This window comes from Fistularia commersonii, chromosome 1 (assembly GCF_037954325.1).
Source record: "Fistularia commersonii isolate RoL2024-O1a breed Wild chromosome 1, RoL_Fcom_v1.0, whole genome shotgun sequence".
Taxonomy (NCBI): domain Eukaryota; kingdom Metazoa; phylum Chordata; class Actinopteri; order Syngnathiformes; family Fistulariidae; genus Fistularia; species Fistularia commersonii.
In genome coordinates, this window is record NC_141284.1 from 25324064 (window position 1) to 25351126 (window position 27063).

The following is a 27063-nucleotide window of genomic DNA, read 5'->3' on the forward strand; positions in this document are numbered from 1 at the left end:
CAGCAGGGGAAGGCGAGAGAGGAGTGTGTGTGGACCAGACTGTCTCCTCCCCCCACCATAAGCGCACACACACACACACACACTAACATACACACACATCACTACTCTCCTCCCCTTGCACCCCCCCTCCCCTTTACTCGCCTCCTCCACCACCCCACCCCATGCCTTTGTGTGTATGTGTGTGTGTGCGTGTGTGTGTGTGTGTGTGTGTGTGTGTGTGTGTGTGTGTGTGTAGGAGCTGACTGCGTACCCGAAAAAAAAAGAAAAAAAAAAAAACGCTAGACGGATGCTTCGCACGGAAAATGAGCGGTTGTAGTGTCTCTTATTTACCGGCGGCGGGACTTCTGGAAATAACGGGAGGAGGATCGGAACCGGGAGGACGCACGTAAATCGGTGCCGGTCCAGTCCCGGGAAACCGGGAGGTGAGGAAGAGGAGCGCGTCAAGAGCAAGTGGAGGAAACTGGACTTCCCACCATCTGCAACCTCCTCCTCCTCCTCCTCCTCTTCCCTCGCCATCCCCCGCTCCTCTCCTCTCCGGGTCTCCCCTACTTCTTCCCATCCATCCGCCTGCCATCCCAGAATAGACCCCTGCTCTTCACACACACACACACACACACACACACACATACACACACACACATACGAGCTTTTTTTGGATTTCGAGGTGACTCTGAAGAAGGGATGGATTAAGAAAAGGGAGAAAGGAAGGAGGGGAGAGGGGGAAACGCCAAACTGGAGCAGCACGCACGACCACGCCGGGGGGGAAGGGGGCGACGGGACTCGGTGAATTCACGGAGCCCCCGGGACAGAGGAGGTGAGTGTGGATGGGTTAGTCTGGGTGTTTCGAGCCGCCGCCGCCGCCGCATCTCCGGTTCTGAGCAGGGAAAGGAAACCAAAAAAAAAAAAAAAAAAAAAAAAAAAAAGCACATGGTTTTCACATTTCCATTATTGATGATCTCACATCCCTGCGTGCGGTGGAGTAACTGCTCCCTTATCAACACACCATCCGGATCTGCCTCCACCTAGTTTTCCGATTTTATTTATTTATTTTTTAATTATTTTTTTTTTAAAGCCAATTGGATATTCAAACGGGGAATTTGCGGTTTTTATCTTTTTTTTTTTTTTTTTTTTTAATTAAACTCGCATTTTGCAAGCGTTGAAATAGGTTGATCCCGCATTTGGCTCCCTGTGTGTGCGGTGCTGAGGGCCCTGCAGAGGAAGGGCTTTGTAACTTTCTTTATAATTGGACGTGGAGGAGTGTGTGTTTGTGTGTGTGTGTGTGTGTGTGTGTGTGTGTGTGTGAGGGGGGGGGGGGGGGTTGTCCGCGTCATCCGTCCCTTCACGTTCATGTTAAAGCGTGCTAACGCGGAAGTGTTTCCTCTGCTGTTGAGATGATGATGTAGTCATGACAGCTTCCATGCTCAGCGATATGGGTCGGTCAATCTGGTGAGGTGTGAGGGTTTTTCAAGCCAGACAAACATTTTTTTTTGTTTCTTTAACATTTTGAGAAGCCCCAGCGATAAAAAGAGCAACAAACATCAGACCGGTTGGGCTTCGGTTGGATAGGGATTGACCATTTCGGTCGATTGGGTGATGTTTGACGGTTTTTCAAGCCAGAGAAACGTTTTTTTTTTTGGCGATTTAACATTTTGAAACCCCCCACCAAAAGAAATTAACCAAACATCAGACTAGTTGGGTTTCGGTTGGAAAGTGACTAACTATTTCGGTCAATTGGGTGATGTTTGAGGGTTTTTCAAGCAAGAGAAACTTTTCTTTTTTTTGTGGATTTAACATTTGGAATAACCCCCACCAAAAACAACTAAACGAACATTGGACCAGTTGGGTTTCGGTTGGAAAGTGATTGACCATTTTGGTCAATCGGGTGATGTTTTAGGGTTTTTCAAATCAGAAAAATATTTTTATTTTATTTTATATTTTTGCCAATTTAACATTTCAAAACCCTCCAGCAAAACAAACTAAACAAACATCGGACCAGTTGGGTTTCGGTTTGAAAGTGATTGACCCTTTCGGTCAATCGGGTGATGTTTGACGTTTTTTCAAGCCAGAGAAACATTTTTTTGTTTGCTTGTTTGTTTGTTTTTTCTTGATTTAACATTCTGAAAAACCCCACCCAAAAAAAACAACCAAACATCGGACCAGTCGAGTTTCGGTTTGGAAATTATTGACCATTTCGGTCAATCGGTTGATGTTTGAGGGTTTTTCAAGCCAGAGAAATTTTTTGTTTTTTGTTTTTTGCAGATTTAACATTTTGAAATCCCCCCGATAAAACAAACTAAACAAACATCGGACCAGTTGGGTTTCGGTTGGAAAGTGATTGACCCTTTCGGTCAATCGGGTGATGTTTGAGGGTTTTTCAAGCCGGAGAAAGGTTTTTGGGGTTATTTTGTCGATTTTACATTTTGAAAAAAAATCCAGTAAAAAAGCATCCGAATGGTTGGGTTTCAGTTGGAAAGTGATTGACCATTTCGGTACATTGAGTGATGTTTGACGTTTTTTCAAGCCAGAGAAACGTTTTTTTGTGTGTGTTTGTTTGTTTCTTTTTTATTTATTTAACATTCTGAAAAACCCCACCCAAAAAAACAACCAAACATCGGACCAGTTGGGTTTCGGTTGGAAAATTTATTGACCATTTCGGTCAATCGGTTGATGTTTGACGTTTTTTCAAGCCAGAGAAACATTTTTTTTCGTTGATTTAACATTCTGAAAACCCCCACCAAAAAAACAAACAAACATCAGAATGGTTGGGTTTCGTTATCAGTCCGGTTAATCAGGGGATGTTTTAGGGTTTTTTTTAAGCCAGAGAAATGTTTTTTGGTTGTTGTGTTTTTGTCTATTTAACATTTCAAAAAAAAAAAACATAGACAAACCCAATACATCTGAATGGTTGGGTTTCGGTTGAAATGCGATTGACCATATTGGTTGGTCAGGTGACGTTTGAGGGTTTTTTCAAGCCAGAGAAATGTTGTCTGTTTGGTTTTTTTATGTCAATGTAACATTTTGCAAACACCAGTTGGGTTTGGGTTGGAAAGTGATAGCCGTGTTTTTATTAAAGACAAACACTCAACAGATATTAGCATTCAAAGCACGCCATGTTGTTTGGACAGTAAAACTTGGACATTTGTCAGATGTTAGATTTGTTTAGTTAATTGCATCATTAGAATGATAAAAGACGTGACCTGCTTGTAACGTCCATGAGTGTTTAATAAGCTGCGGTAAAACTGAAAATCAGTTTAAAAAAAAAACCACCCTCACCCATTTTAACTAATATTTCAAGCGTATTATATCCAAGTAATTATTAGCATTTTCAAGTAACACTGCAATGTTTTTACTATTCCTGCAAATTTAGACACTGAAATACAGCATGAGTCTTCATTGACAAGAAGTGAGACGGAAATTGTAGTTACAGTTTTATTCCTTCGTATCTATTTACCATAAAAAAAGTAGCGCGATCAACAGGAGTATTTTCTGTCAGAAACAGCTACTAGATTTCCCCGTTTCTCCAGAATTAATGTCAAGGTTTCACTCCACGCTGTGTTGCGGCGAGGATTTTTCCAACCAGTAACAGAGCGTTTATTTATCCGTGATGCTTCCATATCAACTACATCGGCAGGAGGATTCTCCATTTTTGGGGGCCTCTGAGATCCAGGGCTCTGTTTCTCCCTCAAATTCAGAAAAGAAAATTACAATTTACGAAGTCGATGTTTGGTTATGGGTGTCACTGATACTGACCGGAATCTAGTTCTATCCGCCGTGTCTGCAAGGTTGGATTCCCACCCTTTCTGTATGTTGAAGCTGACTTTGGCAAGACTTCAAACCCCTAGTTGCTCCCGATGGCCATGTTGGTGTTTTGCGGTATGAGTGGGTAAATGCTATCTTCTACAAAGCGCTTAGAAACCGCCGCGCGTAAAAGCGCTCTTTAACTTAAGACCGTTTACCATAACCGTCACTATATTTGATGTTTATCCCACGTAGTCGCAAATAGACGTCATTCCCTCCGTCCATGCAAATATAAGCCTCCAAAAGAAAAGACGATTATATTCCGTCACAGGGAAACACTTTTGTGACTACTGATGAATCTTATTATGACCATTTTGTATTTTTAACAGAAAAATAGCAGGTGCCTTGAGACCGTCAGCTAGCAAAGACAACTGGATTTAGTTGTTGCTCAGAGTTTACTTTATTGACATAAATTCTGCCGAAATATACAGGTAATTTAAAATTTTAACAAAAACAATTGGATTTTAACAAAAGCAATTGGATTGACCGACGCAGAGATTATCATTTGCTACGTCGCTGCATGAATGTTTAGAAATATATATGGATATGATCAAAAATCTGTCTGCAATGTAATAACAGTAGTGTTGTTGTGCGCTATTTTAATGCCTATAATCAAAGATGGATATGAAAGCACTAAGATTATAATATCTGGTTAATCTTTTTGTGATGTCTACAATTGTTGGCTAGTGGAATAAATAGATGACATTTGTCGCTGGGCAAACTTGGAGTGGCCTCAAAAATACATAAATAAATGAACTGAACAGGGAACAAAAATTCAGCCCAAAAAAAAAGCAAAATAAACCCTCATCAACAGAAAGACATTTACAAAGAATTGAGATAAAATTAGATAAAAAAAAATGGAAATAATTACAACAATATCAGTCAAAAAAAACTCCTAAATATTTGCGTAACGGTTTGAATTATTTGCAAAAAAAAATTACCGGAAAACCATCAAGAATGACCTGGATATTAGCGTAAAAATTAGAAAAACATACAGTTAATGAAATAATGGTTTAAAATATTTGCTCAGTGATGGCGTGTCTGATTTCATCAGAATAATCTGTGCAGATAACACCGGATCTATCGGGGACACGCAGATTTATTTAGAATGATGTATCGTTGAATTTAAAAGGAAAAGACTGCGATTCTGCGCAAACCAGACTCTTACACCCCACCCGCATTCTTGTGATGGTGGTCAATGATGTCGAGTCTTCTTCACTGTCAGACAGACTGACATACTGTTCCTGCCCACTGCAGGCTAGACACACACACACACACACACACACACACACACACACACACACACACACACACACAAAAATACATACGATGCTCTGACTATACAAACAGACACTTGAATGATGCGCAAGCGCCTAGCAGACATTTTGAAGTCACACACATATGAAGTGGCCCAAAGGACAAATGCTGTTGTGACAGATAAACAAGCCTCTCTCTTCAGCAAAGAGGCGCATATGTGTGTGTGTATGTGTGTGTGTGTGTATGTGTGTGTGTGTGTGATTGCGTGCGATGTGAGCAGGGGTGAGGTTTAAGTACTGACTGGAGGAGATCTCTGAGACCAAACGGATGAGAGATTGAGACCAGGGTCCCAGTGTCTTCCTAAGCTGCTTTCAACACTGGAAACCATCCATCCCAATATCCCCTCTCCTCTGCGCCCTCTACCCTTTCAACACACACACACACCCACACACACAGACACACACACACTTCTACATTTTGTTTTTCCCCAATTGTTTTTCTTTACGTCTTTGATCTCCATTTATCTTGTCCTCAGTCCTCTACTCTTTTCCTCCCCAATACAGTTCTGGCGGTCATGGAAATTAGGGCTGTAGAAGTCTTTGATTCTCTGTGCCTCACACAGCCTCAGGGTCAGGCCCTCTTATCGCGGAGAGAAAGAGAGAGAGACAGAGAGAGAGAAAGAGAAGCTGAGACAGGAAGCAGGATGAAGCAAAAATATGAGGGTTAAAGAAAGAGGTGCAAGGAAACGGGAGAAGATGGAGGGAGAAGAGGTGATGGAGAGACATGGATTTGCACGGATAGAAGCGTGAAAAGATGGTGACGATGGAGAAAAAGGACCCAGGCAAACTGAAACAACAGGTGACAACGAGGCAACGAATATATACAGGACTGTCTCTGAAAATTAGAATATTGTGATTAAGTTCTTTATCTTCTGTAATGCGATTACAAAAACAAAAATGTCATAGATTCTGGATTCATGACAAATCAACTGAAATATTGCAAGCCTTTTATTATTTTAATATTGCTGATTATGGCTTACATCTTATGAAAACTCAAAAATCCTATCTCAAAATATTAGAATATCATGAAAAAGTAAATTTTGTTTTTTTAATGGCATTACAGGAGATAAATTACAATTATTTATTACAATATTCTAATTTTCTGACAGTCCTGTACATTTATAAACACATCTTCTCCTTCCTCTTTTGTCACAGCAAATCAACTTCCTCCATCTAACCCTATTCTCTGGATGCTCTTCTCTCAATACGTCCATAAATCTTCTCCTTGGTCTTCTTCTAGACCTCCAATTCTAGCATCCATCTACAATATATTCCCCATCCCTCCTCTGTACGTGACCCAACCATCTCAGTCTGGCTTCTCTGATCTTACATTACATTACATTACATTGCATTTGGCAGATGCTTTTATCCAAAGCGACTTACAATAGAGGACATAAGGACTGCAAATACACTTGCAAATACACGATGCACAGGAAATATACAGAACAGTAAGCTTGGGTTAGTGAGTTTTTTTTTTGTTTTTTTTTGTGTTTTTTTTTTGGGACAAAGACATACACAAACGTACACACACACACACACACTGCATACCCTAACTTGCTGCCTAACCTGATCTGGGGCATCAGCGCAGTAAAAAGTCCTGAAAGAGAACAGTTTTTACCTGTTTCTTGAAGGTTGAGATAGATGATGCTAGTCTTGTTGCTTCCGGGAGTTTGTTCCAGCACTGAGGTAGTAGAACTGAGAACAGTTTTGCCTGAGATCGCTTAGAGCGAGCAAAAGGTACTGCTAGTAGGTTTGTATTAGAGGAACGCAGTTCTCTGCCAGGAGCATAAGGTCTTATCACTTCGTTCAGATATGCTGGACCTGTTCCTAAGGTGGTTTTGAATGCCAGGGTCAGGGCCTTGTGCTTGATCCAGTTAAAGAACACAATGTATCTCCAAGGGAATCTCACTTCAGTGAAATCACTTGTGAATGACTTGTTTTAAGGACAATTCATCATAGTTGGATCAGCCTGTGGTGTGTTTTTCACTTTAATTTTGAGTGTGACTCCAAATCCAGACCTCCATGGGTTAATACATTTGATTTCCATTGATAATTTTTGTATGATTTTGTTGTCAGCGCATTCAACGATGTAAAGAACAATTTTTATACCTTTATTTTTTTGAGCTGTATATACATATTTTTTTACATATATACACATACATACATCCATATATGTGTGTGTGTGTGTATATATACATATATAGATAGATAGATAGAGAGAGAGAGAGAGAGAGAGAGAGAGAGAGAGAGAGAGACTGTATACATACAATTAGTTTTTTTTTGTTTTTTTTTTACGAAGAAAGCATCTATTAAGTCACATTTAGTTATACATACAGAACAGCATCACCAAAATCTGACCTCTGCATTTAATCCATCACGGCCGCACCAGGGGAGCAGTTAGGGGTTCAGTGTCTTGCTCAACAACACTTTGACAGGCCAGGGGGAGATTTGGAAGTTGTGATTCCAAAATGACCTAAATGAGTAAAAAAAAAAAAAAAAATATATATATATATATATATATATATATATTTTTTTTTTTTCTTTTTTTTTATCAATTTAAAAAACAAGAGCAGCAAGGTAAGAAAGTCCCTGGTTTGGTTTCGACAGGGGGCCTCTCTGTGTTTGCGTGGGTTTCACGCGGGTTTCCCCGGTTCCCTCCCGCAGTCTCAAAACATGCCGGAGGTTTATTGGAGAGCATAAATTAACCAGACGTGCAATTGTGAGAATGAACGGTTCGATGACTCTACATGTGACCCTGCGATCTGCTGGCGACCGGTCCAGGGTGAACGCCGCCTCTCGCCCAGCGAGATGCCAGCGAGAAAGTGATGTTGAAATTAAAACGTAACAGATCAAGAAAGCGAATCACAACTCGATCATAACCTCTGCTGTGTAGATTGAAATTGCGTTTTGTTCAAAATTCTTCAAATCTTTGCAAATATACGGATTAATAACAGGAAGCTTGTGATTTGTGATTCTCTCTGCAACAGCCCAGCTGGAACCTCGCGCAATATTCCGACCTAAACTCCAGTTATATTGATATTTAAAAGTTTTGCCGCCTGCTGTAGTTTGATGACATGTGTGTCTGATTGAAAATGGAAATTCAACCCTTTCAAGTGGATCAGCGTCTTCATGCAGCGGGTTTCAATGAAAATTCCATTAAGTCCGGACCATCCCACCCCTCCAGAGGCTCCTTAGCGAAATTATATTCTCACATCAAACACATCAAGCCAATGTGTGACTTATATTACAAATTCAATAAAGACCTAAAACTGGCTAACAGTGAACAAGCACACCATTGATTGTGGTAGTAAAACAGATCAGATGGGTGGCATGAGTGTGATTTGAATGGGAAAAAGTGAGTAAAGTGATTTTGTTGTGACATATTCAAGGTGACCGGAAAGATAATGTAAAATGAGAGAAGGATAGATGGAAAAGATGGACGGGGCGGGAGAGAACGACTCAACCGGGAAGTCGGGACGAATTCGAAAGACGGGCAGAGAAATGAGGCTCAGTGGGGAGAATTGTGAATATTTAACTCTGTTTGATTTTCCATTTGGGCCCTTGGCTTATACTTCTCTCCAAGGCCTTTTGATTGCCTCCGGTTTACAGATGCCATAACATATAGTGTTTAACAACCCTTTGGAAAAATTAAAGACTTCCATTTAAATCTCTTTTATGTTTCAACCCTTCGCTGACAGCCCGGCTCGTTTTCCTTTTTCTGGCAGAAAGAAGCCATTGAAGATTTGTTGTTACTTATTGCATTTTTATTCTACCTATACTGAAAGTCAGATGGATAGATAGAAAATTGTGAATTTTCTTACATTAAAACAATGCACATTTGCATTACCGTGACTTTTCTCTCAGTAGAATGTTTGTGAAATTACGCCACGCCTGATTCCGGAGACGTGGCACGTGACTTTTAACACCTTTTTCATGTCTATCATAATATATATTGACACTGAAAAATTCCTTCTGAGTATTACGAGTCATATTTCTCCCTTTTTTCCAAGCCCTCCTGACTGAAGTATTGTTCCCCGCCTTATTGTACACGCGCTCAGTTTGCCCTTTTATCTCCGAGAACTATGGCTGTTGGTTCTACATATTGCGCGTCTTTTTTTATTCGCTGTTCTGTCTCCTTCTGCTGATCTGCACTTCTGCATCTACCTTCCTATCACCCTGCACGCTCTCGCTCTGACGGCACCGTGACCCAACCTTCACTTTCTCAACGCAGACAGCATCTTAATATCCCTGCGTGTGTGTGTGTGTGTGTGTGTGTGTGTGTGTGTGTGTGTGCATTTGTCTGCCTGACTGGGTGTGAGTAAGACACTGATTGTGTTTACTGAATGTGTAAATTATTTGTGTCTGCGGGTAACTATAGCAAAGGCAGACGGTTGCACCCCAGGCTCTGATTTCGAATCCAAGGGCTACAAAATATCCGCAGCAAGTGGGTCTTTAGCTATCGTCGGGGTCTCTTTAGTCTGGGATCGGGGCTGACTTAATGCCTTCTGTTCCAAGAGGTGCCGAAATCGAGACGGATTTCAACATAAAAGGAACAGACAATGAAACATAGAAGAGACCGTCCCCCGGATACATGCAGAAATATGCATGCATATATCGAACTCATTAGACGAGCAAGGAATCTCAGTCTCTGCTCAGGATGAATATAACTGTGCAGGGAGAATCAGACTCAAACCTTAATAAAGAAATGGATGAAACAAAAAAAAAAAATAGAAGCACTTTGAGGGTATTTTTCCATTACATTTGTATTATAAGTTCTGCGACTGACATTAAAAACTGGCCTGCACAAATAAATGTCCTTTATTAGGTTTAGCTTTGCATAGAAAAAGCAGGTTCAAAAGTCGGTACTTTTTCATTTCACACACTCGGTTTCTTTCACAGCCCAAGGATGCAGAGTTAATACTTTCTTTCTTACACAAGTATTTGTACTTCTGCTTGAGCACACCGTGTACATACCCCTACCATTTTTGCAACGAGGCCATCGTTGCAAAAATGTTGGTGAGCTCGATGAAAGAGCCAAGTTTGGGTTCATACAGTTTAAAAGGGGCCCCAAAGATAGATGCATCACTAATGCGTTTGTGTGTTCGTGTGTGGCATCCTGGAACCGGAGGACACCAGTGCGTCAGGGATGCATGAGAGAGTAAAGGAGGGGCAGTGTGGAGTTTTGGGAAACGATAGAACGGAACCACTAATAGCGTGAGCATTCAAAAGTGAGGCTTCCTTTCTCACGTTTCTTTTCAAATCCCTTCTCCCGACAGCCTGTGAATGGGCCCACCCCAAGATGACGTCCCCGAAAAACAAAGCCAAGAAGAAACCCCCGAAAGACAGCATGACGCTGCTGCCGTGTTTTTATTTTGTCGAGGTATTACTCTTCGATCGATGAATCGCCCATTTTGATGGCGTGAGCGGTATCGCTCGCGTCACGCCGCTGTCACTCTCATCTTTGTTTGTGCATTTTAAAGCGTGGATCATGTAGTGTAATATTGACCCATCTCTACAAATGGATATTAAACGCTAGTCTCTCTTTCCTGTGTCCTTGTCCTTGTGCGGGTGGCGGTTGTGTGTCCAGCTCCCAATCGTCCTGTCCTCGTTGGTTTCTCTGTACTTCCTGGAGCTGACAGATGTGCTTTACCCGGCAATGGTCGGCTTTCGTTGCTATGACCGTGACCTATCCATGCCTTACGTGGAAACAGGAGATGAACTCATCCCTCTGTTGATGTTGCTGAGTTTGGCCTTTGCCGGTCCTGCAGCATCGGTAAGTCCATCACACACCGACACATCAAAGAATCAGAGCTGAAATCGATGGCGGGTTGGTTGGGAGATTTTATTTTTGAGTTTTAACTGGCTGAAAAACATATTTCTGAGACTTCCCCGGCTTAAAATGTGGATGAGGAAACAGAAATCTTACTATTCGGCTATCAGTCCAGACCATGGCTCTTGTTTAATTTGATTAAATTTGGTTTGACTCTACTTTCTCTTTGAAAAGATACTCCATAAATGCGAATTTAAATAATCTACATGTATATATGTATATCGTCACCTTCTTAAAATAATTCCTAAGTCATTTTTTTTAGACAAATATTTTTTTTGCCTAAATCATCTCCTCATAATGCTGACCACCTCTGGTAAAATTGCCTACATCCTCAGTTAAACAGATTGTGCCATTTTAACCCTTTAGTAGAAATTGCCTATGTCAAGAGTGTGTCAAATGGTTCAGTTTTTTGTGTTTCCTGAAAAATCTGAAAAAATTACTTAGGCGATTATTTTAAGAGGGTGACGATATGTATATGTATATGTATATGTATATGTATATGAACGCTAACATAATAGTTTTGTGTCCAGGTTTTTGTTTTTTTCCTGGGCCAATGTACATTTGAGACAAAACATAGGTGACACAAATATGCAAAAGTGTAGGTTCTCTTAACACATTAAATTTAATCCCCCTTTAGAAAGGGATCACATCAATAGACGTATTGATAAATACACACCCGGCATTCCAATACATGCCATCGAACACGCCTGCCAATCAATACACACATACTCAGACACAGATGCAGACATATCTAATCCATCAGTAGCACGAGAAGGAGCAGACCTCTCCAAAAGTAATCAATCACTCTGATTGAAAGTGATCACTACTCAATAGCGCCTTGCCTTCATTCCCATCTCCGCCGCTCGTGTTCTCCACAGATCAAAATCACGAATGGATATCTGACATAAATAGCACTTTTTACTTTTTTCTGCGCTGTTTCTCATTTTTTCTTTCCTTGTTCGATATAGTGACGTATTGACGTTGCATGATTATAAATTTTAGACTCCTGTTGTCATTGTCTACTGTGCTCCTCCCTGTAGATCATGATTGGGGAAGGTCTGATGTTCTGCATGCAGTCCAAGCTGAAGACTTGTCCCAAGTCCGAGAGCAGCATCAGTGCTGGAGGCTGCGGCTTTAACTCTTTCCTAAGAAGAACTGTTCGCTTTGTCGGTGCGTCCAGCTAATGTTCTTTTTCACTTCCTTAATAGGGAGAGTTTGCAGTTTTTGCTTCATCCTTTAGACAGAGAGATGGATGGATGGATGGACGGACGGACGGACGGATGGACGGATAGATAGATAGATAGATAGATAGATGGATGGATGGATGGATGGATGGATGGATGGATGGATGGATGGATAGATAGATAGATAGATAGATAGATAGATAGATAGATAGATAGATAGATAGATAGATAGATAGATAGATAGATAGATAGATAGGCAGGCAGGCAGACAGACAGACAGACAGACAGACAGACAGACAGACAGACAGACAGACAGACAGACAGACAGACAGACAGACAGACAGACAGACAGACAGATAGATAGATAGATAGATAGCTTCCAGGTACATTCACATTTTTTAAGAGGTAGCATTAGCAAAAAGTGTTCTCAGCATAGGAATAAATATTGTTAGAAATTAGATTGATACAGAATTTATGGAGTAAGGTGGATTTATGAAAGTACATATATATCTTCTTCTTTTCGGCTTCTTCGGCATTTCGAACTTTTTCCATCTAACCCCATTCTCTGTATCCTCTTCTCGCACACCAACTACCTTCATATCTTCTCTCACTACGTCCATAAATCTTCTTATGAAAGTCCATATATATATATAAATATAAAGAATTGGATTATACAATACATATGTGCAGAATGAGATGTTGCTAGGCGTCCCATGGCTGTGCACCATGGATGAGGTCATTCTCAACTTGATCTGAATGCCTAGGAATCTTCCGATCACTTCCAGTAACCGAGGCCGACGTTGCCGTCATATAAGCATCACAAAGATGGGGGAACTCATGCAGAAACAAACATACTGCTCGGTCAATAGGAAGACTATTAATGTACAACACGGGGTAAAAATGAGGCCATTTCAGGAAAGCTGATTATATGGTGAAGAGTGTGGATGTGTAAGCTAACGGTTGAGAAGATCAGTGAGCTAATGTCATCATAATTAATATTATGTATTCCATGAAATGAACGGGGTTTCACAGAATGTTTTCACCATTTCAGTCAATTTAAATTTTGTTCGCGTCGCGACAAGCCCAACAATTTTTAATCGTCCTGGAAGGAGCCGGCTCTCAGGTCGACAGCCATGCATTACTTTTCCGGGGATTGAAAGGCAATTTCTCATCTGCACAAAGTAAAATTGAAGCCCGCTATTCAGGCTAGTAAAGGCTCGGGAGCAACTGAATATTAAATATAAGTACTTAATTAATCTACACCAAATATGCTTCCATGCTTATCTTATAGGGTCACAAGCACAAGCTTTTAATGCTTTAATCACTCTCTGCATGACGCTCGAATCAATCCCACAAAGATGAAAAATTTTCTCCGCGCAACAGTGTTCAGATGCTAGACGAGACATTTATCCCTTTTGGAACATCCTTCGGATTTCCTGTTTTAAAAAAAAAATAAAATGTCTATAGAAAAGAGTTACGACGGTGATATACGGCTGTGGATCAGCTGGGCGAACGTAAGCTTGACGGTTTGAATCCCAGCTCCTCTTGTCTGCATGTCGAAGAATGAACACAAAGTTGATCCGGATGTTGGTGTTTGAGTGTGTGTGAATGGGTGAACGCTATCCAGTATAAAGCGCTATGAAAACACTCCTTAAATGGAGACCATTTACCATTCACCGCTGTACCGCCCCAATCTTGGGCTGAGGTCAGTAGCTGCTATTGAAAAATGTTCCTTCCTGTATAGAGTAACATACATGTAGTCAGCCATCACTTCATCAGGCAGACCTTCTCAGCTCCTTATTCAAGCAAATAGTTCATCAATTTTACCCCAGACAAAGTGAATTATGCATGAAGAAAAGAGGATTTTCTGAAGTTCACGCTAAAGGGAGGAAGCAAGGTGATTTAACTTATTTGCAATGTGAAATTTAGGGGAAAATAGAGCTGGTTTTACTGTCACGGAAACGAATCCAGCGGAATTTCAATGGACAATTAACACGAAAAATTAATTGAGTTTGTTCCAAAAAAAATCTGAATATCCACTGAGCAGCATTTTCTGAGAACATATTTTTGGCAAGGCTCAGGGAAATGGAATGACCAGAATGATTGGCGCTAATTGAAACTTAGCAGTACCTCCAAATGCACATTCATTACTACTAAGTTACACAGGAGAGGATCTACGAAAACAGAACATGTTGAATTTTGTAGCAGATGGGTAACAGAAGACCACGCTGAGCACATTTACTATCACCTTCGGGTAACGAGGGCACGGGCGCTCCAACCTGGTACAATTAAGCCCGGAAAAACACTTTATGGTGCGATGCGTCTGGGTTGCAGGATGGCAGTGCAAGGGGTTGCTTTCCCTGCACACTTTTGGTCCCTTAGTAAAGTCAAAACCCGAAGGACCCGACTGGACCCAGTAGATTTAGCCTTAGGGATACAGTTCATCAAAAAATTTCAAGAAGTTATGGGCCTGCTTGCCTTGTTATTGTATATTGAGTCAGAGATGATGTGGAAAAGTCCATCATAAACCTGCTCAGTTTCAGGAAAATAGCATGGAAAAAAACAGTTATACTAATAAGCAGGTTGTGATGAGGTCCGACGCGGTTCTCAGGCTGTTCCAGGCAGTGGCTTCGAGTTGTTCAAAACAATGTTCAAGTCGCAGGTTTAGCTTTTCAAGCCTTAGGAGAGCATATCATTACAAGGCTATAACAACACTAAATTGAAATTCTCTTCAGCAGTGGACCCCAGTACCCGGGGGCCAGACCAGTACCGGATCATTTGGTACTGGTGCGCAAAGAAAAATGGGTTTGGTACAAATTTTATTTTATTTTTTCATTCGATTTTCCGGATCTTATTTTAAAAAAAACGACTTTTTCCGCCTCCGCCTTATTGTAATTGCCCGATGTAATGTGTGATCGTTGTATTCAGATTAAATGCTGGGAACTGACAAAAGTTTTTATTATTCTAACCCTACTCTAACCGATCCGCGGAAACATTTTCATGCATAAAACTGGTACAAAAAAGGTCGGAGACCGCTGATCTACAGTACCAGAAATCTCTATTTTCTTTCATTTCAAATGAAATACAGTAAGAAATTTGCATCTTGAAGGAGTTAAACACAAATCAGGAGCAAAGTCACGAGTTCAAGGTCTCCAGGACACTTGTACATTAAATCCTCTCTTTGTTTTTTCTTTTTCTTAAGTTTTTTTTTGTCTTTTTAAAATTGGAGATAAGTTTGCTCTCACACATATTATTCCATTTAACGGCTGAGCTCCCAATTTTAATCCATTTTTTAAAGAAGGGAAATAAACTAATTATGTAAATTAAATGAAGGGTGACTAAAACGGAAGAGGCATGACTTGAACTCCATTGTAAATATCTTGAGGCAGACGTTGAGCTCCGGAGTGTAACGAGTAATTAATTCACCTTGCTGAATTCCACTTTTTGTAATGTAACAAATTGAAGGCTCGTGGTATTACAGTATTTCAGGTCGCCGGAGCAAATTCGACATTGTTCCCCAAACTGCAGGTGTTGACAGACTATGAGCCCAGTTCTGTGACACTGCCAGGGGCTTTCAGTTCATTCAACAAGGTTACCTTGCCGTCTCTCACCGCTGCTCTCTCCCCCCTCAGGTGTTCACGTGTTTGGTCTCCTGGCAACAGCCCTAGTGACAGATGTCATCCAGTTAGCTACTGGTTACCACACCCCTTTCTTCCTCACCGTCTGCCAGCCCAATTATACCGCACCGGGAGTGTCATGTGACAACAATGCTTACATCACACAGGATATATGCATGGGGAAAGACCAGTATGCCATTATATCAGCAAGGTAACGTTCGCACACGCACGTCAGCCTAACACACACTTCCCTCGACGCGCACATCATATTTCTCCGCCTGCAAGAACAATACACATCCCCCCCAAAATCTCTGTGTAGCCGCAGCGCATCCTTCCAAGTTATTCATCTGTTATTTTTTTTTTCAACTGGATTTGATCAGCCGCCTGCTGCTCAGCCCTCAAAATCTGCGACTTCATCACAGCTAGAGGGCTTTTTTGTTGACTGTCATACAAAATGTGGTTTATCATAAATCCTACTTAACACATTTGTATACGGGTGCTAGATAGTGCTCTCTAGCGTGGCCTCGTGAGTTGCTTTATTTTTTTAACGGAGATTTACCGTCAGCTGCTACGTGCCACATGCAGGTGTCGTGGCCGAGGCAGGCCTTTCATCGATCCCCCTCGGCAGCTCAGCGTGAAACAGACAGACATCGGTCAGACAAGCCTACGAAGCAGGAATTATAAGTGAACGCAAACAAGAAGGATTTCTGCTAAACACACTGCTGATACTGGGATAATCCTACTATAAAGGCATATTTGCATTTCCTCTATTGAAATAATGTGTCCCGATGCCTTAATAACGTCAACTTGACAGAAATGTAATTCAAAACTCAACGTTTCTCAGCTTTTTTTGGAAGAATCTCTCACCGAATTCCCGCCTGAGACCTATACGGGACTGTCTCAGAAAATTAGAATATTGTGATAAAGTTCTTTAAAAAACAAAAATTACTTTTTCATAATATTCTTATCTTTTGAGATAGGATTTTTGAGTTTTCTTAAGATGTAAGCCATAATCAGCAAAAATAATAAAAGGCTTGCAATATTTCATGAATCCAGAATGTATGACATTTTTGTTTTTGTAATTGCATTACTGAAGATAAAGAACTTTATCACAATATTCTCATTTTCTGAGACAGTCCTGTATGCTCAACGGCCAACTCACCCTGAAAAGCGTATGAAAAATGTAACAATGCACCTGTACACAGAATAGAAGCGCAACATTTCTTTATATTTAAAAAAAAGTGATCGCAAAAAAATAGTACTATGATATGAAGGAGACACTTTTATCATTTATTCATTGTCTATACCGCATATTCCGCTCGGACTCAGAGTCCCTCTGATAGTGATATACTGTTTCTCATAATATCTGTTTAAGCATGGATTACAAGTGCCAGATGTACAACAGTCCCAGGGAATATAAGTGTTTCAGTTCCACTTAAAATCACATGAAACATTACTGACTTGCTCACACCGAGACATTTATCTGTACTCGAAGCCCTGACTCTTTAACACCTAACACTCTTGTCTCTCCCTTAGGAAAACATTTCCATCACAGCATGCGACACTCTCCGGCTTCGCTGCGGTCTATATTTCTGTAAGCACTTCCTTTTATTTGTGTCTTTTCTTGTGACTTGACTACAATGTTTTAAGCGTCGCATGGTAAATGTCTTTGCCAGACTTGTTTTTCACTGGATGTTTGTGTGACATATCTCTAGTTCTTTAACAATGGTAGCATATTGTTAAGGAAGACTCACAAATGGTTTTACTATTAGTCTTAAATGCTATTATTGGGCTTTTCGGCTTGTTACAAGGGACTGCTTTGCGCTCGTCCTTTATTGACAAACTTTTGTTACTCGCTTTTCTTTGGAAGGTATTTTCTGCTTTTGCATTTCAATTACAAATCCATACGGACTCGAATGGAAAAATCAAGTGGAGTCCTGCTTTTCCATGTTGGTTTAATAGCACAGGCTCCGTGACCGGTTGCAGAGTTTCTGCGTGCCAAAGAACCCGATTTCACACTGACTAAAGAGGATCTGTCTTTTCAAGGCCAGATTTCAGCATCTTCTGTCCTGTCTCTGTATATACAGTATATATATCACTTTAATTCTTGCCATTCTTGAGGCCGATGCTGACAGCAGTGGTATGTGAACTGTATGGCAAAGTGGTACTGTCACTCAGTGCACCCCCCCCAGCCACACACACACACACACACACACACACACACACACAAGCGCATGCACTGTCTTATTCCGAGGGCTATTGCAAGCTACAGGCCATATCACTGCTGCCTGACTGAGCCCAGTGTGGGCTCATTAAAACTCACCAGACAGATTTCGGATGAGAGAATAGGCAGGAGACGAGGAGGAAAGCAGCTGTTTGGTGTTGCGAGAGTTGCAACCGCTCAGACGTTTGGATATCACTCGCTTTCTCTCGCTTCCCACAGTCACACATTTGCTCCTTGTTTGCATTTGCTCCTGGATTCGGAAATTATTATGAGTCCGAATGAATAACTTTACCACAAAGGTAACTTTGAAATGTAAGGACCCGGGTCACTTTTTGTGTACAGGCACTCTGCTCAAAAGGTTTTAGTTATAGACGGGGGAAAACAACGAATAAAATTATCTTGTGTTCGATAAAAGCGAGCCTTTTATGCAAAGTTCTAGACGGGGAATATTGTTAAAATGTATATTTCTGAGTAGCTGGCACTCCCGTCAGTCAGGTTGTCCTCCGTTTCATGCAACTGATGAGCACTCTGCATTCTGCGGATGCCGCTGTAAATGCGTCCTCTCCATGCATTAGCCTCAGTAAAAATATCAGTACCAATGTTCAACTTGCCATCATGTAATGCCTCTATTAAAATCATTTTATATTTCAACTTAGCATTACTATACCACTCCATACTCCGTGTTGCAGTCACCGTGTCGTTTTTGCTAATGTCTTCATCCACAGATGTATTTCAACGCCAGCATCAGCAACACAACCAAGCTGCTTAAACCCTTGCTGGTGTTCGCCTTCTGCATGGCGGCGGGCCTGGCCGGACTGACGCAGATTACGCAACACCGCAGTCACCCCATAGACGTCTACGTGGGTTATGTCATCGGAGCCGGAATCGGCGTCTACCTGGTTAGTGTGGGAATGTGAAGTCAATCAGGAGACGAGCTCTCTTCAATCTTTTCAGAATTCAAATCTCAAGAATTGAAATTACTCATTTAGTGATGATGTAACATGGCGAAATTCATACATCTGAAGACAGATTTCCTGTTCTGAGGCTTCAATTTAGTGAAATTACTGCCAGGGAATGTTCTCCTCAGGGTGGAGTAAACAGTCGGCATTAGGAGTGGTGGGAAAGGCAGATTGCACATAAATAGATTTCTATTTCAAATTAAGTGGTTTTGTTGTTTTTTTTTTTTTTTTGCTGTGGCTGAATCGCCCCATTGTTTTATTCTAACACTGTCACAGCATGTGCAAACAAATGCCTCTTTTTGTTCTCATGTCTCCTTTCTGCGTCGCTTCAGTACCTTTTTTTTTTTTTTCTTTTTTCTCCCGGCACTTTTTTGGCAGCTATATATAGCGCTTTTCTATTACAGAAAGATGGGAGCGAGCGAGAGAATAATCCGATAAGAATTCTTTAGAACAATTTCACACTTCAATTTAAGAAAACTTGTCTTTACCATTTTCCATGCTTCCCTCCTCCTCTCGCTCCTTTTCTCTCTTTTATTTTATGAAGGGGAGCATTTCCCCACCGCATTAGACGTGAATTCGGGTTGGAGGGGAGGGTGATTCCCGCTGACCTCAGATTTAACCGGGAGAAAAAAAAAAAAAAACAGGAGCATTGCATATTCATCAACATTATCGCCTAAGAAAGAGTAAAAGGAAATGTGTCTTCATATTCAATTCTGTATTGCAACCACACTGAGAGACTCCCCTTTCCTTCCTCTGTCCTCGTGTTTCCGCCCAGGCTGTGTACGCGGTGGCAAATTTCAAAGCGTCAGAAGAAGACGCTCCTCCGTCTAGACTGGCCCCGACGCAGCACAAGGACGGCCTGAGGGTTCTGAGCCAGCGGAGCCACGACTCCCTGTACAGGAAAACTCCCAGGGTGTCAGAGAGCAGGGAGGAGCTCGGGGCGGCGCTGGGCTCCGGAGCTCGCAGTAAGGTGAGGAGAGAGAAAGCGTCGCTGGCCTCCCTCAAACGAGCGAGCGCTGATGTGGAGCTCCTGGCAACCCGGGGTCCCATGGGGAAGGAAACCATGGTAACCTTCAGCAACACCCTACCCAGAGTGGCCAACGGCAACAGTCCCATCTCTCCCTCAGAGGAGGAGGTTCCCACCCAGCGCCACATGACGTTCCATGTGCCCGTAGACCCACAGAGGTCCCGGCAGCTCGTGTCAGAGTGGAAGCAGCGTTCGCTGGAGCTTCGCAGTCAAAGCTCCCGGGACGAGGAAGAGGGGATTGAAACGGTAGATGGGGAAGCGGGAGATGAGGGAGCAGCGGCGGGAGGAGAGGTAGGAGACCACGGGATGCCCTCCTCTCTTTATCCCAAGGTGCAAGCCACCAAGGGCAACGCCACGCCGGCCGCCGTTCGGATGGCCGTGGCGCCGCCGCTGGTCCACATCCCCGAGGAGGCCATCCGGCCACCGCCCGTCTCTCCCAAAAGCGCCAAGACCCGTGCCAAGTGGCTGTCGCTGACGGAGGGAGGAGGGGCGAAGGAGCCGGGAACGGGGCCCATCGCCGTTTCGACTCCTCGGGTGCCCAATACACAGCCCAGCCAGCCTCCCCCCCAGCAAAGAGTCACTCAGGTGAGATGGAGATGAGTGAATTCATATCTGCAAATCACTGTAATCGCATTATTTTGAGAAGTCACTAGACCAAGAGTGGCACGGGGCCAGTGTTGAGAGTTGTAGATCACAAAAGAGAGGAGATTTAAGAGCTGCCAAACAGGGCGCTCAGGACATCTATGATTTATTTTGCTAGTGAAATCACAGCCGAACAACACTGGCAGAATGAGTGTTTCACTGATTAGTTTCCAATATAAATGCTTCCATTGAGGCACAATCATTAATTTTAGCTGGAATTCAGTCTTTTTAAAAGGTTCTGTGGAGGATACGGCCCTGGTTTGATCCTGACCGGGACGCCTCCTTGTGGAGTTTGCATGTTCTACCCGTTTCTGCGTGGCTTTCCTCCCTGTTTAGCAGTGGTGGTATAGATACATAGAGAGAGAGAGAGATACAAACAGAGACATGAAGACAGACAAGGAGAGAGACAGATTTTTCATCCCAGAGAGGGAAATTAATTTGTGAGTCCATACATTATTATTATTGTTATTATTATTATTATTATTATTATTATTATTATTATTATTATTATTATTATTATTATTGCTGTAGTAGTTATTATTTATTTATTTATTCTTTTATTTTTTTTTTCACACATAGTATAACATTATTTTGTCGCATCAGCATAATCATTTATGGGAATGTGTGTGTGTGTGGTAACAGAATGAGATGGATCTAAAAATTAAACTTATTTATGTATGTATATATAGAATGGGATGAATACTGACTTATGACAACTTATTTCTGTTTGTAATGTTCACTATAATAACTGTTCCAGCTCTCTTTATTACAACAGTTTAACAGACTTAAATGGATAGATGGTTACATGTTGTCAATCCCAGAGGGACATACATTTTCATAGCGGCCGGGTGAATTCACACATGATAATTTTTATTATTATTATTCACCCGTAGCATTGCCTATAATAAACATTTTGCAGTATCAGCATAGGAATATATGTTTTTGTCTGTGTGTATAACCACAATGAATCAGATCTAAATATATTAATACAAGTATAAATTGAAATAGAATATCAATAGAATTAATTAATTATGACTACATATAATGTTCAATATAATAATATTTCGCTAATCTATGGGCTATAACAATTTTACACAAATCCATGATCAGCTTGTTTTGAACTTTGATTTATTTCTTTTATCTTTTTACATCCATTGACTAAAAAAGAGGCGCCGGTTGCGATGACAGTCCTGAAAGCTTTATTACCAATCGTATTAAAGGTCAAGAATGGCCTTTAAATGACTTCAAAAAAAAAAAGTCAGCTGACTGAGAATGAATAATTGCCGCGTGACTCTTCAGGCATTTTAATTTAAAGACTTTGATGAATATTTTAAACGGTAATTGTAAAAGATTTAAGCGTCTTCAAAACGACTCGGCTCCAACACTGGAGCTAACTGTCGGAAACCATACCATGAGGAAGAAGACCGTTAATTAGAGAGATTTTCACGGGTAAATGTAGCTATTTCTTCTCATGTGGAAACATTCTGTGATTTGTGTTCCCGCCGCAGGTCATAGCTATGTCGAAGCAGCACGGCCACACCACCATCTCTTCCTCCACCAAGACATCGGAGGGTGGCTCCTCCTCCGGCGGGGGGTCCAACTGCTCCGAGTCGCCCTATTACCGGATCCCCTCCGATCGCGACAGCTGCGGCGGCAGCAACCCGGGGAGCATCGCCGGCAGCGGCAGCATCGTCACCATCGACGCTCACGCGCCGCACCACCCGGTGGTCCGCGTGTCGGCCAGTAACGGCAAGCCCTGGGAGTGGAGGAACACCATTAGCGGTAACTTCATGAGCGCCGAAGCGGCGGGGGACAAACATCGCGGAGCTCTGCAGCGACAGGAAAATCTCACTCACTACCGCGATTACCGGACACTCCCGGTGAAAACAGACTCTCTCTGCTCCTCCTCGGCGAGCGGAAGCGCCGAAGGCGGATCGGAGCCGCCGCCTCCGCCTCTCCCTTCCTCCTCCTCCCCTCTCCCTCCACCGCCTCAGCTGTCATCGTCCCCGCTTCCGCCGCCGCCGCCTCACTCGTCCTCCTCCCCTTTGCCACCCCCGCCGCACCCCGGCTCATCGACAATGCCCTCCTCCTCTCACGTGCATCTCCCGGCTCACCCGACCTCCCAGATGCCCCCGCCTCCGCTTCCCTCTTCCACCCAGATGCTCCCGCCTCCCCACCCGTCTTCCCAAATGCCCCCGTCCCCTCACTCCTCCTGCCACCCGTCCACTTCCCCCTTGCCTCCTCCGCCGCTCCCCTCCTCCGTGCCGCCACTTCCTCACCCGTCCTGCTCCAGCATGCTTCCCCCTCCTCCCCACCCCGACCTACTGCTGGACAGCCACAGTCAGATGCTCTCCCGCTCCTCCACCTTGGGTCGCCGGCCTTCCGTTTCTGCCCGCAGCCACGCCGAGCAGGAGCACTACTACAAGGCCATGCAGAACGAGAGGATGTTATAGTTGAGGACGAGGAGAACGGACGTCGATGTCATATCAGTGATTGTACATCAGAAGACTAAGCTGAGAGAGACAGATGTAAGATGTGGCAGGTGGATAGAGACGTATGACTTTTGAAAAAAAAAAAAAATGACAAAAAAAAGGTTCAGAGACCTTGAATCCAGAACAGCGGCGTCAGTCAAGAGGCTGAAGCCGAGGAAGCGGCGGAGTCGGAGGTCTGGGAGCTTTCTCGTACGCGGCGGGAAATCTGTTTTTCCCCGCTTATACATACTGCCCAAGGGGGTTTGACGGCCCTGACTGCACAAAGAACGGGGGAAAAGGGGACGTCAAAGAAACGGGAAAAAATGCAAGGTGATTTTCATACCCCTTGGATACCTCTTGTTGCGGCGAGCACATCCTCCATGTTTCTCAAAGACACATTATGTTTCTGAAAGACACGTTAAAAGAGGACAGGAAGAGGCTGCAGCTGAAAGAGAAATATCACAATGAACGGTCTGGGATTTGCTCAAATCCAGTTCCCTTTAAGAGGGGGAATAAGACAGAGAAAACACAACACCCACAGGCAATCCTAACACTCTTTAAACTACTGCAGCTGTCTGAGGTTGCCAACTCTGACACACAGAGAATTTGCTTGTCTAAAACCGATGCTTCAAAGCACCAAAACAGCTAAGAATAAAAGAAAGCAGTAGTGTTAGGTTCAGCAAAAGGTTCAAGAGTATTAGCCACAAGCCACAAATGCATGAAAGTCTGCTTACCCTTCTGAATAAACCAACCAAATGGGGAATTTTATATGTTATGCCAAGCAAATCTGTCAGTATCCACCCGAGAGAGACAGCTTAGGAGACTCTGCCTCTCTCTGGGGCGAGAGAAGGGGTTGGTTTAAGAACGATCATGCACAGTCGGGCACCCAGATACAGACGTCACTTAATGGATTACTGTTTTGTGCAAGAAAGGCAATGGAGAAGAGAAGGAATTGTTCCTAAAGCGTCGCGAGCGCAATGTGCTTCGCAGCACAATGAGCAGGAACGCCGGTCTGTCTTTGTTTTATCCGCAGAACCCGCCACCAAGTCTCAAGCAGCACAAAGGAGATTAACGTCTGTATATTGAACAATGGTGACCGCGATGCCGGTGGACGGCTGCCCGGCCGAGAAGCGCATTACGGCACGACGCCCCCGACGTGCGCGCCATCACGACTCGGGCAGGTGCGAGTAGGACGCAACTAATTGGCTTCTGTTTCAATCACCGCTCTCTCTCTTAAGTCCCTACTTCAGTGATTACCGCTCTCTAATAATGCCGTCGTTTTCTGGTGTCACCACTTTATTTATAACCGTTTCAACGTCTTTCAAAAAAAACATTTGTGTTCGGAAACGCCATCGTTTTTCAGATCTCACCGTCTTCTCAGCCTCTGTTAATTCACACACTGGTAATGTTTACAGTTCCACACCGACGCCTCTCCATCTTCATCCATAGGGATAAAAAAAAAAAAAAAAAATACCTCAGGTGGTGCGATATTATTGTGACCGGGAGCAGTTGGTCGTTGCTAAGTTTAAAAGATCTGTATTTTATCAGGACAGTCTGACGACATCATGGAATTAACCACTACAGAGAATGTTGGTTGTGCCAAAGCACCCTCTTCTAACTAACAGACAAATATTTTCATATACATATTGCTCACTCTCAAATATCTTCTCTGTGACTGCTGTGCTTTATAAACTGCCACTCAACTTAACCAAAACCTGACAACATTAGCATAGCCTTCCTCTGCAGCAGCAGCTTTCTCTTCTCCAGGTTTTTTGGGGGTGTTTGTTTTTTTTTTTTCTTCTGCTTTTTGACCTCCGAATAAAACGCCTGGGAACATCCTTCACTCATAAACTGTCAGAAAACATAAATGGACATAGACCAGTGACGGCTTTTCCCACCTGATGCTCGCAATCGCTTCAAAACTACGCCGATAGAGCGCCGTGTTTCATTTAAAGCAACTGAGTTCCCAGATTAGATTGTATTGGGGTGTGTGTCAGCGGTGTTTTGATATTGTTCCAGTCACATCACAAGCTCATCAACACACTCTGCTGTGAGACACACTCGCGGCTCAGAGGACAATAAAACAGACTCGATAACCGGGAAGATAAAGACCGTTTGATGCGCGAACAGATTTATTCTGATGTTTAATATAACATGCATCTCGTCCGCGAAGAGCCGAGATAATTTCAGGTTTCCAGCACATGTGTGAAAGTCCGCTGAGATCAGGGACAGGCTATACTTAAACGCACAATTCCCATCAAAATGTGAGCTCGTCAGACGTCGGTGATAAAAATGGTCGGCAGCAAAAACGTGAACTTCTCGCGGATACACTTCGTCACGAACAATAACCCCCCCCCAGGTTGTCATCATTTTTGCTCAATACCGCATCAATTGCGGTCATTTTTGTTCTTATCTATCATTCCAACCGGTGTGCATTGAGCAATGGATACCGTGGTGAAAAATACTGTGATTTCCTTCACCTGCTCCTCCTGAGCGGGGAAGCTTACGGTGTTTGTTTGCTGTTTGTTGATGAGCAGGTGGGCTTGCTGGGAGATTCTTCTCAAAAAACAGGCTGTTGCTTTGACTAAAAATGACACAATGAGAGCAGCCAGAAATCCCCAACAATTCAGTTGCAGCCGGGTAGCAAACCAATGATCTGTAACATGTTACAAAGCTCTTGTAAGCCAATGGATGTTGGAGGGGAGTCTGAAATAATTCTCCTTGGGGTTCCGCTGAAGCCCTTGGCATCAAATATCATCTTTTTAGAGATGTGTACTATAAAAGCTATCATTTACAGACAGTTAAATAATCTCTGTCTCAACAGAAGGTGGTTCTGCAAGGTTTTTTTTTTTTTTTCTGTTAAAACTAATCGATCCATGAAAAAAAAAAAAAAAAAAAAAAAAAAATCATGATGGTCGGGTCAAACTGTCAAAACCAGTAAAAACGTTGAAAATATCAAGAGGTTACTAAAATGTCTTTGCAAACTAGGTGTCAATCCTGAAAAGTTTAAATAACAAAAATCCTCATATTGACTTTTGTTTTTCACATGTTTGTATTGTTTCGGTCACTTTTTTTTTTTTCAGGGAAAAAAAAAGAAAAACTCAAATAATTTCACTGCACCATCTGAGATACAGATTTGCAGTGTCTCTGTGTCTCATAATCTTGTGAGATTGTCGTTGGTCGAACAAATTAAGTCATTTTGAATAATCCTTTTTGGCTCTGGAGTGCATAAATGGCTGTTCCCACTGCTTACCTCTGCCTCTTCGTATTGATACGTTGTTGTATAAAGTTGTAGTCCAGTACCTCATAATTTCATTCAGGTTCTGTTTTTCTATTAGTTTTGTTAATTGACAAGTGCTTTATTTTGTATAATGTTTTAATGAAATAAGGAATCATAAACACATGGGTGAAGAGCCTGAGTTTAAGATTAAAATTTCTTTATCCTAAGGATTAGCTAACTGATTTTGTAAGATCAGGAATGGGTGGAATTGCTGGTAAATGGAACAAGTTGTATTTGGTAGTTGACCTCCTCTGTGGAGGAGATGGTAGGTAAAGTTACTCGTCAGTTTGTGCTGCATGTGTGTACGAGTGTGTCTTTTTTTAACTTTTTCGCTTCAAGTGTGCACTATTATTTTTGTAAAACGAAACATTCTGCATTTTTTTTAGTGCTGGTGATTCTCATACTGCTTTCCCATTTTGACTGTAAAAAAATTTCATAACTAATAATACTATTATTCTGCAGTCCTTTTTAATGGGCTAATGTTTTTTTATCTGTGTTGACGTGTTACAATAATAATCTTATTCAATAAAAGAAGACTTCATAACTGGGTTTCATTTTGTGTTACTTGAAAGCGGCATGCAGATACCGTATGACATGACTTGAAATGAAAAAAAAAAAAAAAAGAGGGTCAATGAACGAGTAGCTTTTAGCTGTAATGAAAATGATCTTCTCCATTGATTCTTGGCAAATGAATACTCGCATGCTGGCTTTAACA

At 42.3% G+C, this 27063-nt stretch overlaps 1 protein-coding gene across 1 annotated transcript; it reads left to right on the top strand.

Moving 5' to 3' along the window:
- Window positions 1–439: 439 nt before the first annotated feature.
- plppr3a (phospholipid phosphatase related 3a) lies at window positions 440–26888 on the top strand. Its single transcript, XM_086156565.1, has 9 exons — window positions 440–814; window positions 10391–10494; window positions 10702–10887; window positions 11985–12114; window positions 15761–15956; window positions 17282–17339; window positions 18695–18868; window positions 19704–20540; window positions 22106–26888. Exons 2-9 carry the CDS (start codon window positions 10414–10416, stop codon window positions 23048–23050), a joined length of 2607 nt encoding a protein of 868 aa, XP_086012691.1. The 5' UTR covers window positions 440–814; window positions 10391–10413; the 3' UTR covers window positions 23051–26888.
- The last annotated feature ends 175 nt before the right edge of the window (window positions 26889–27063 follow it).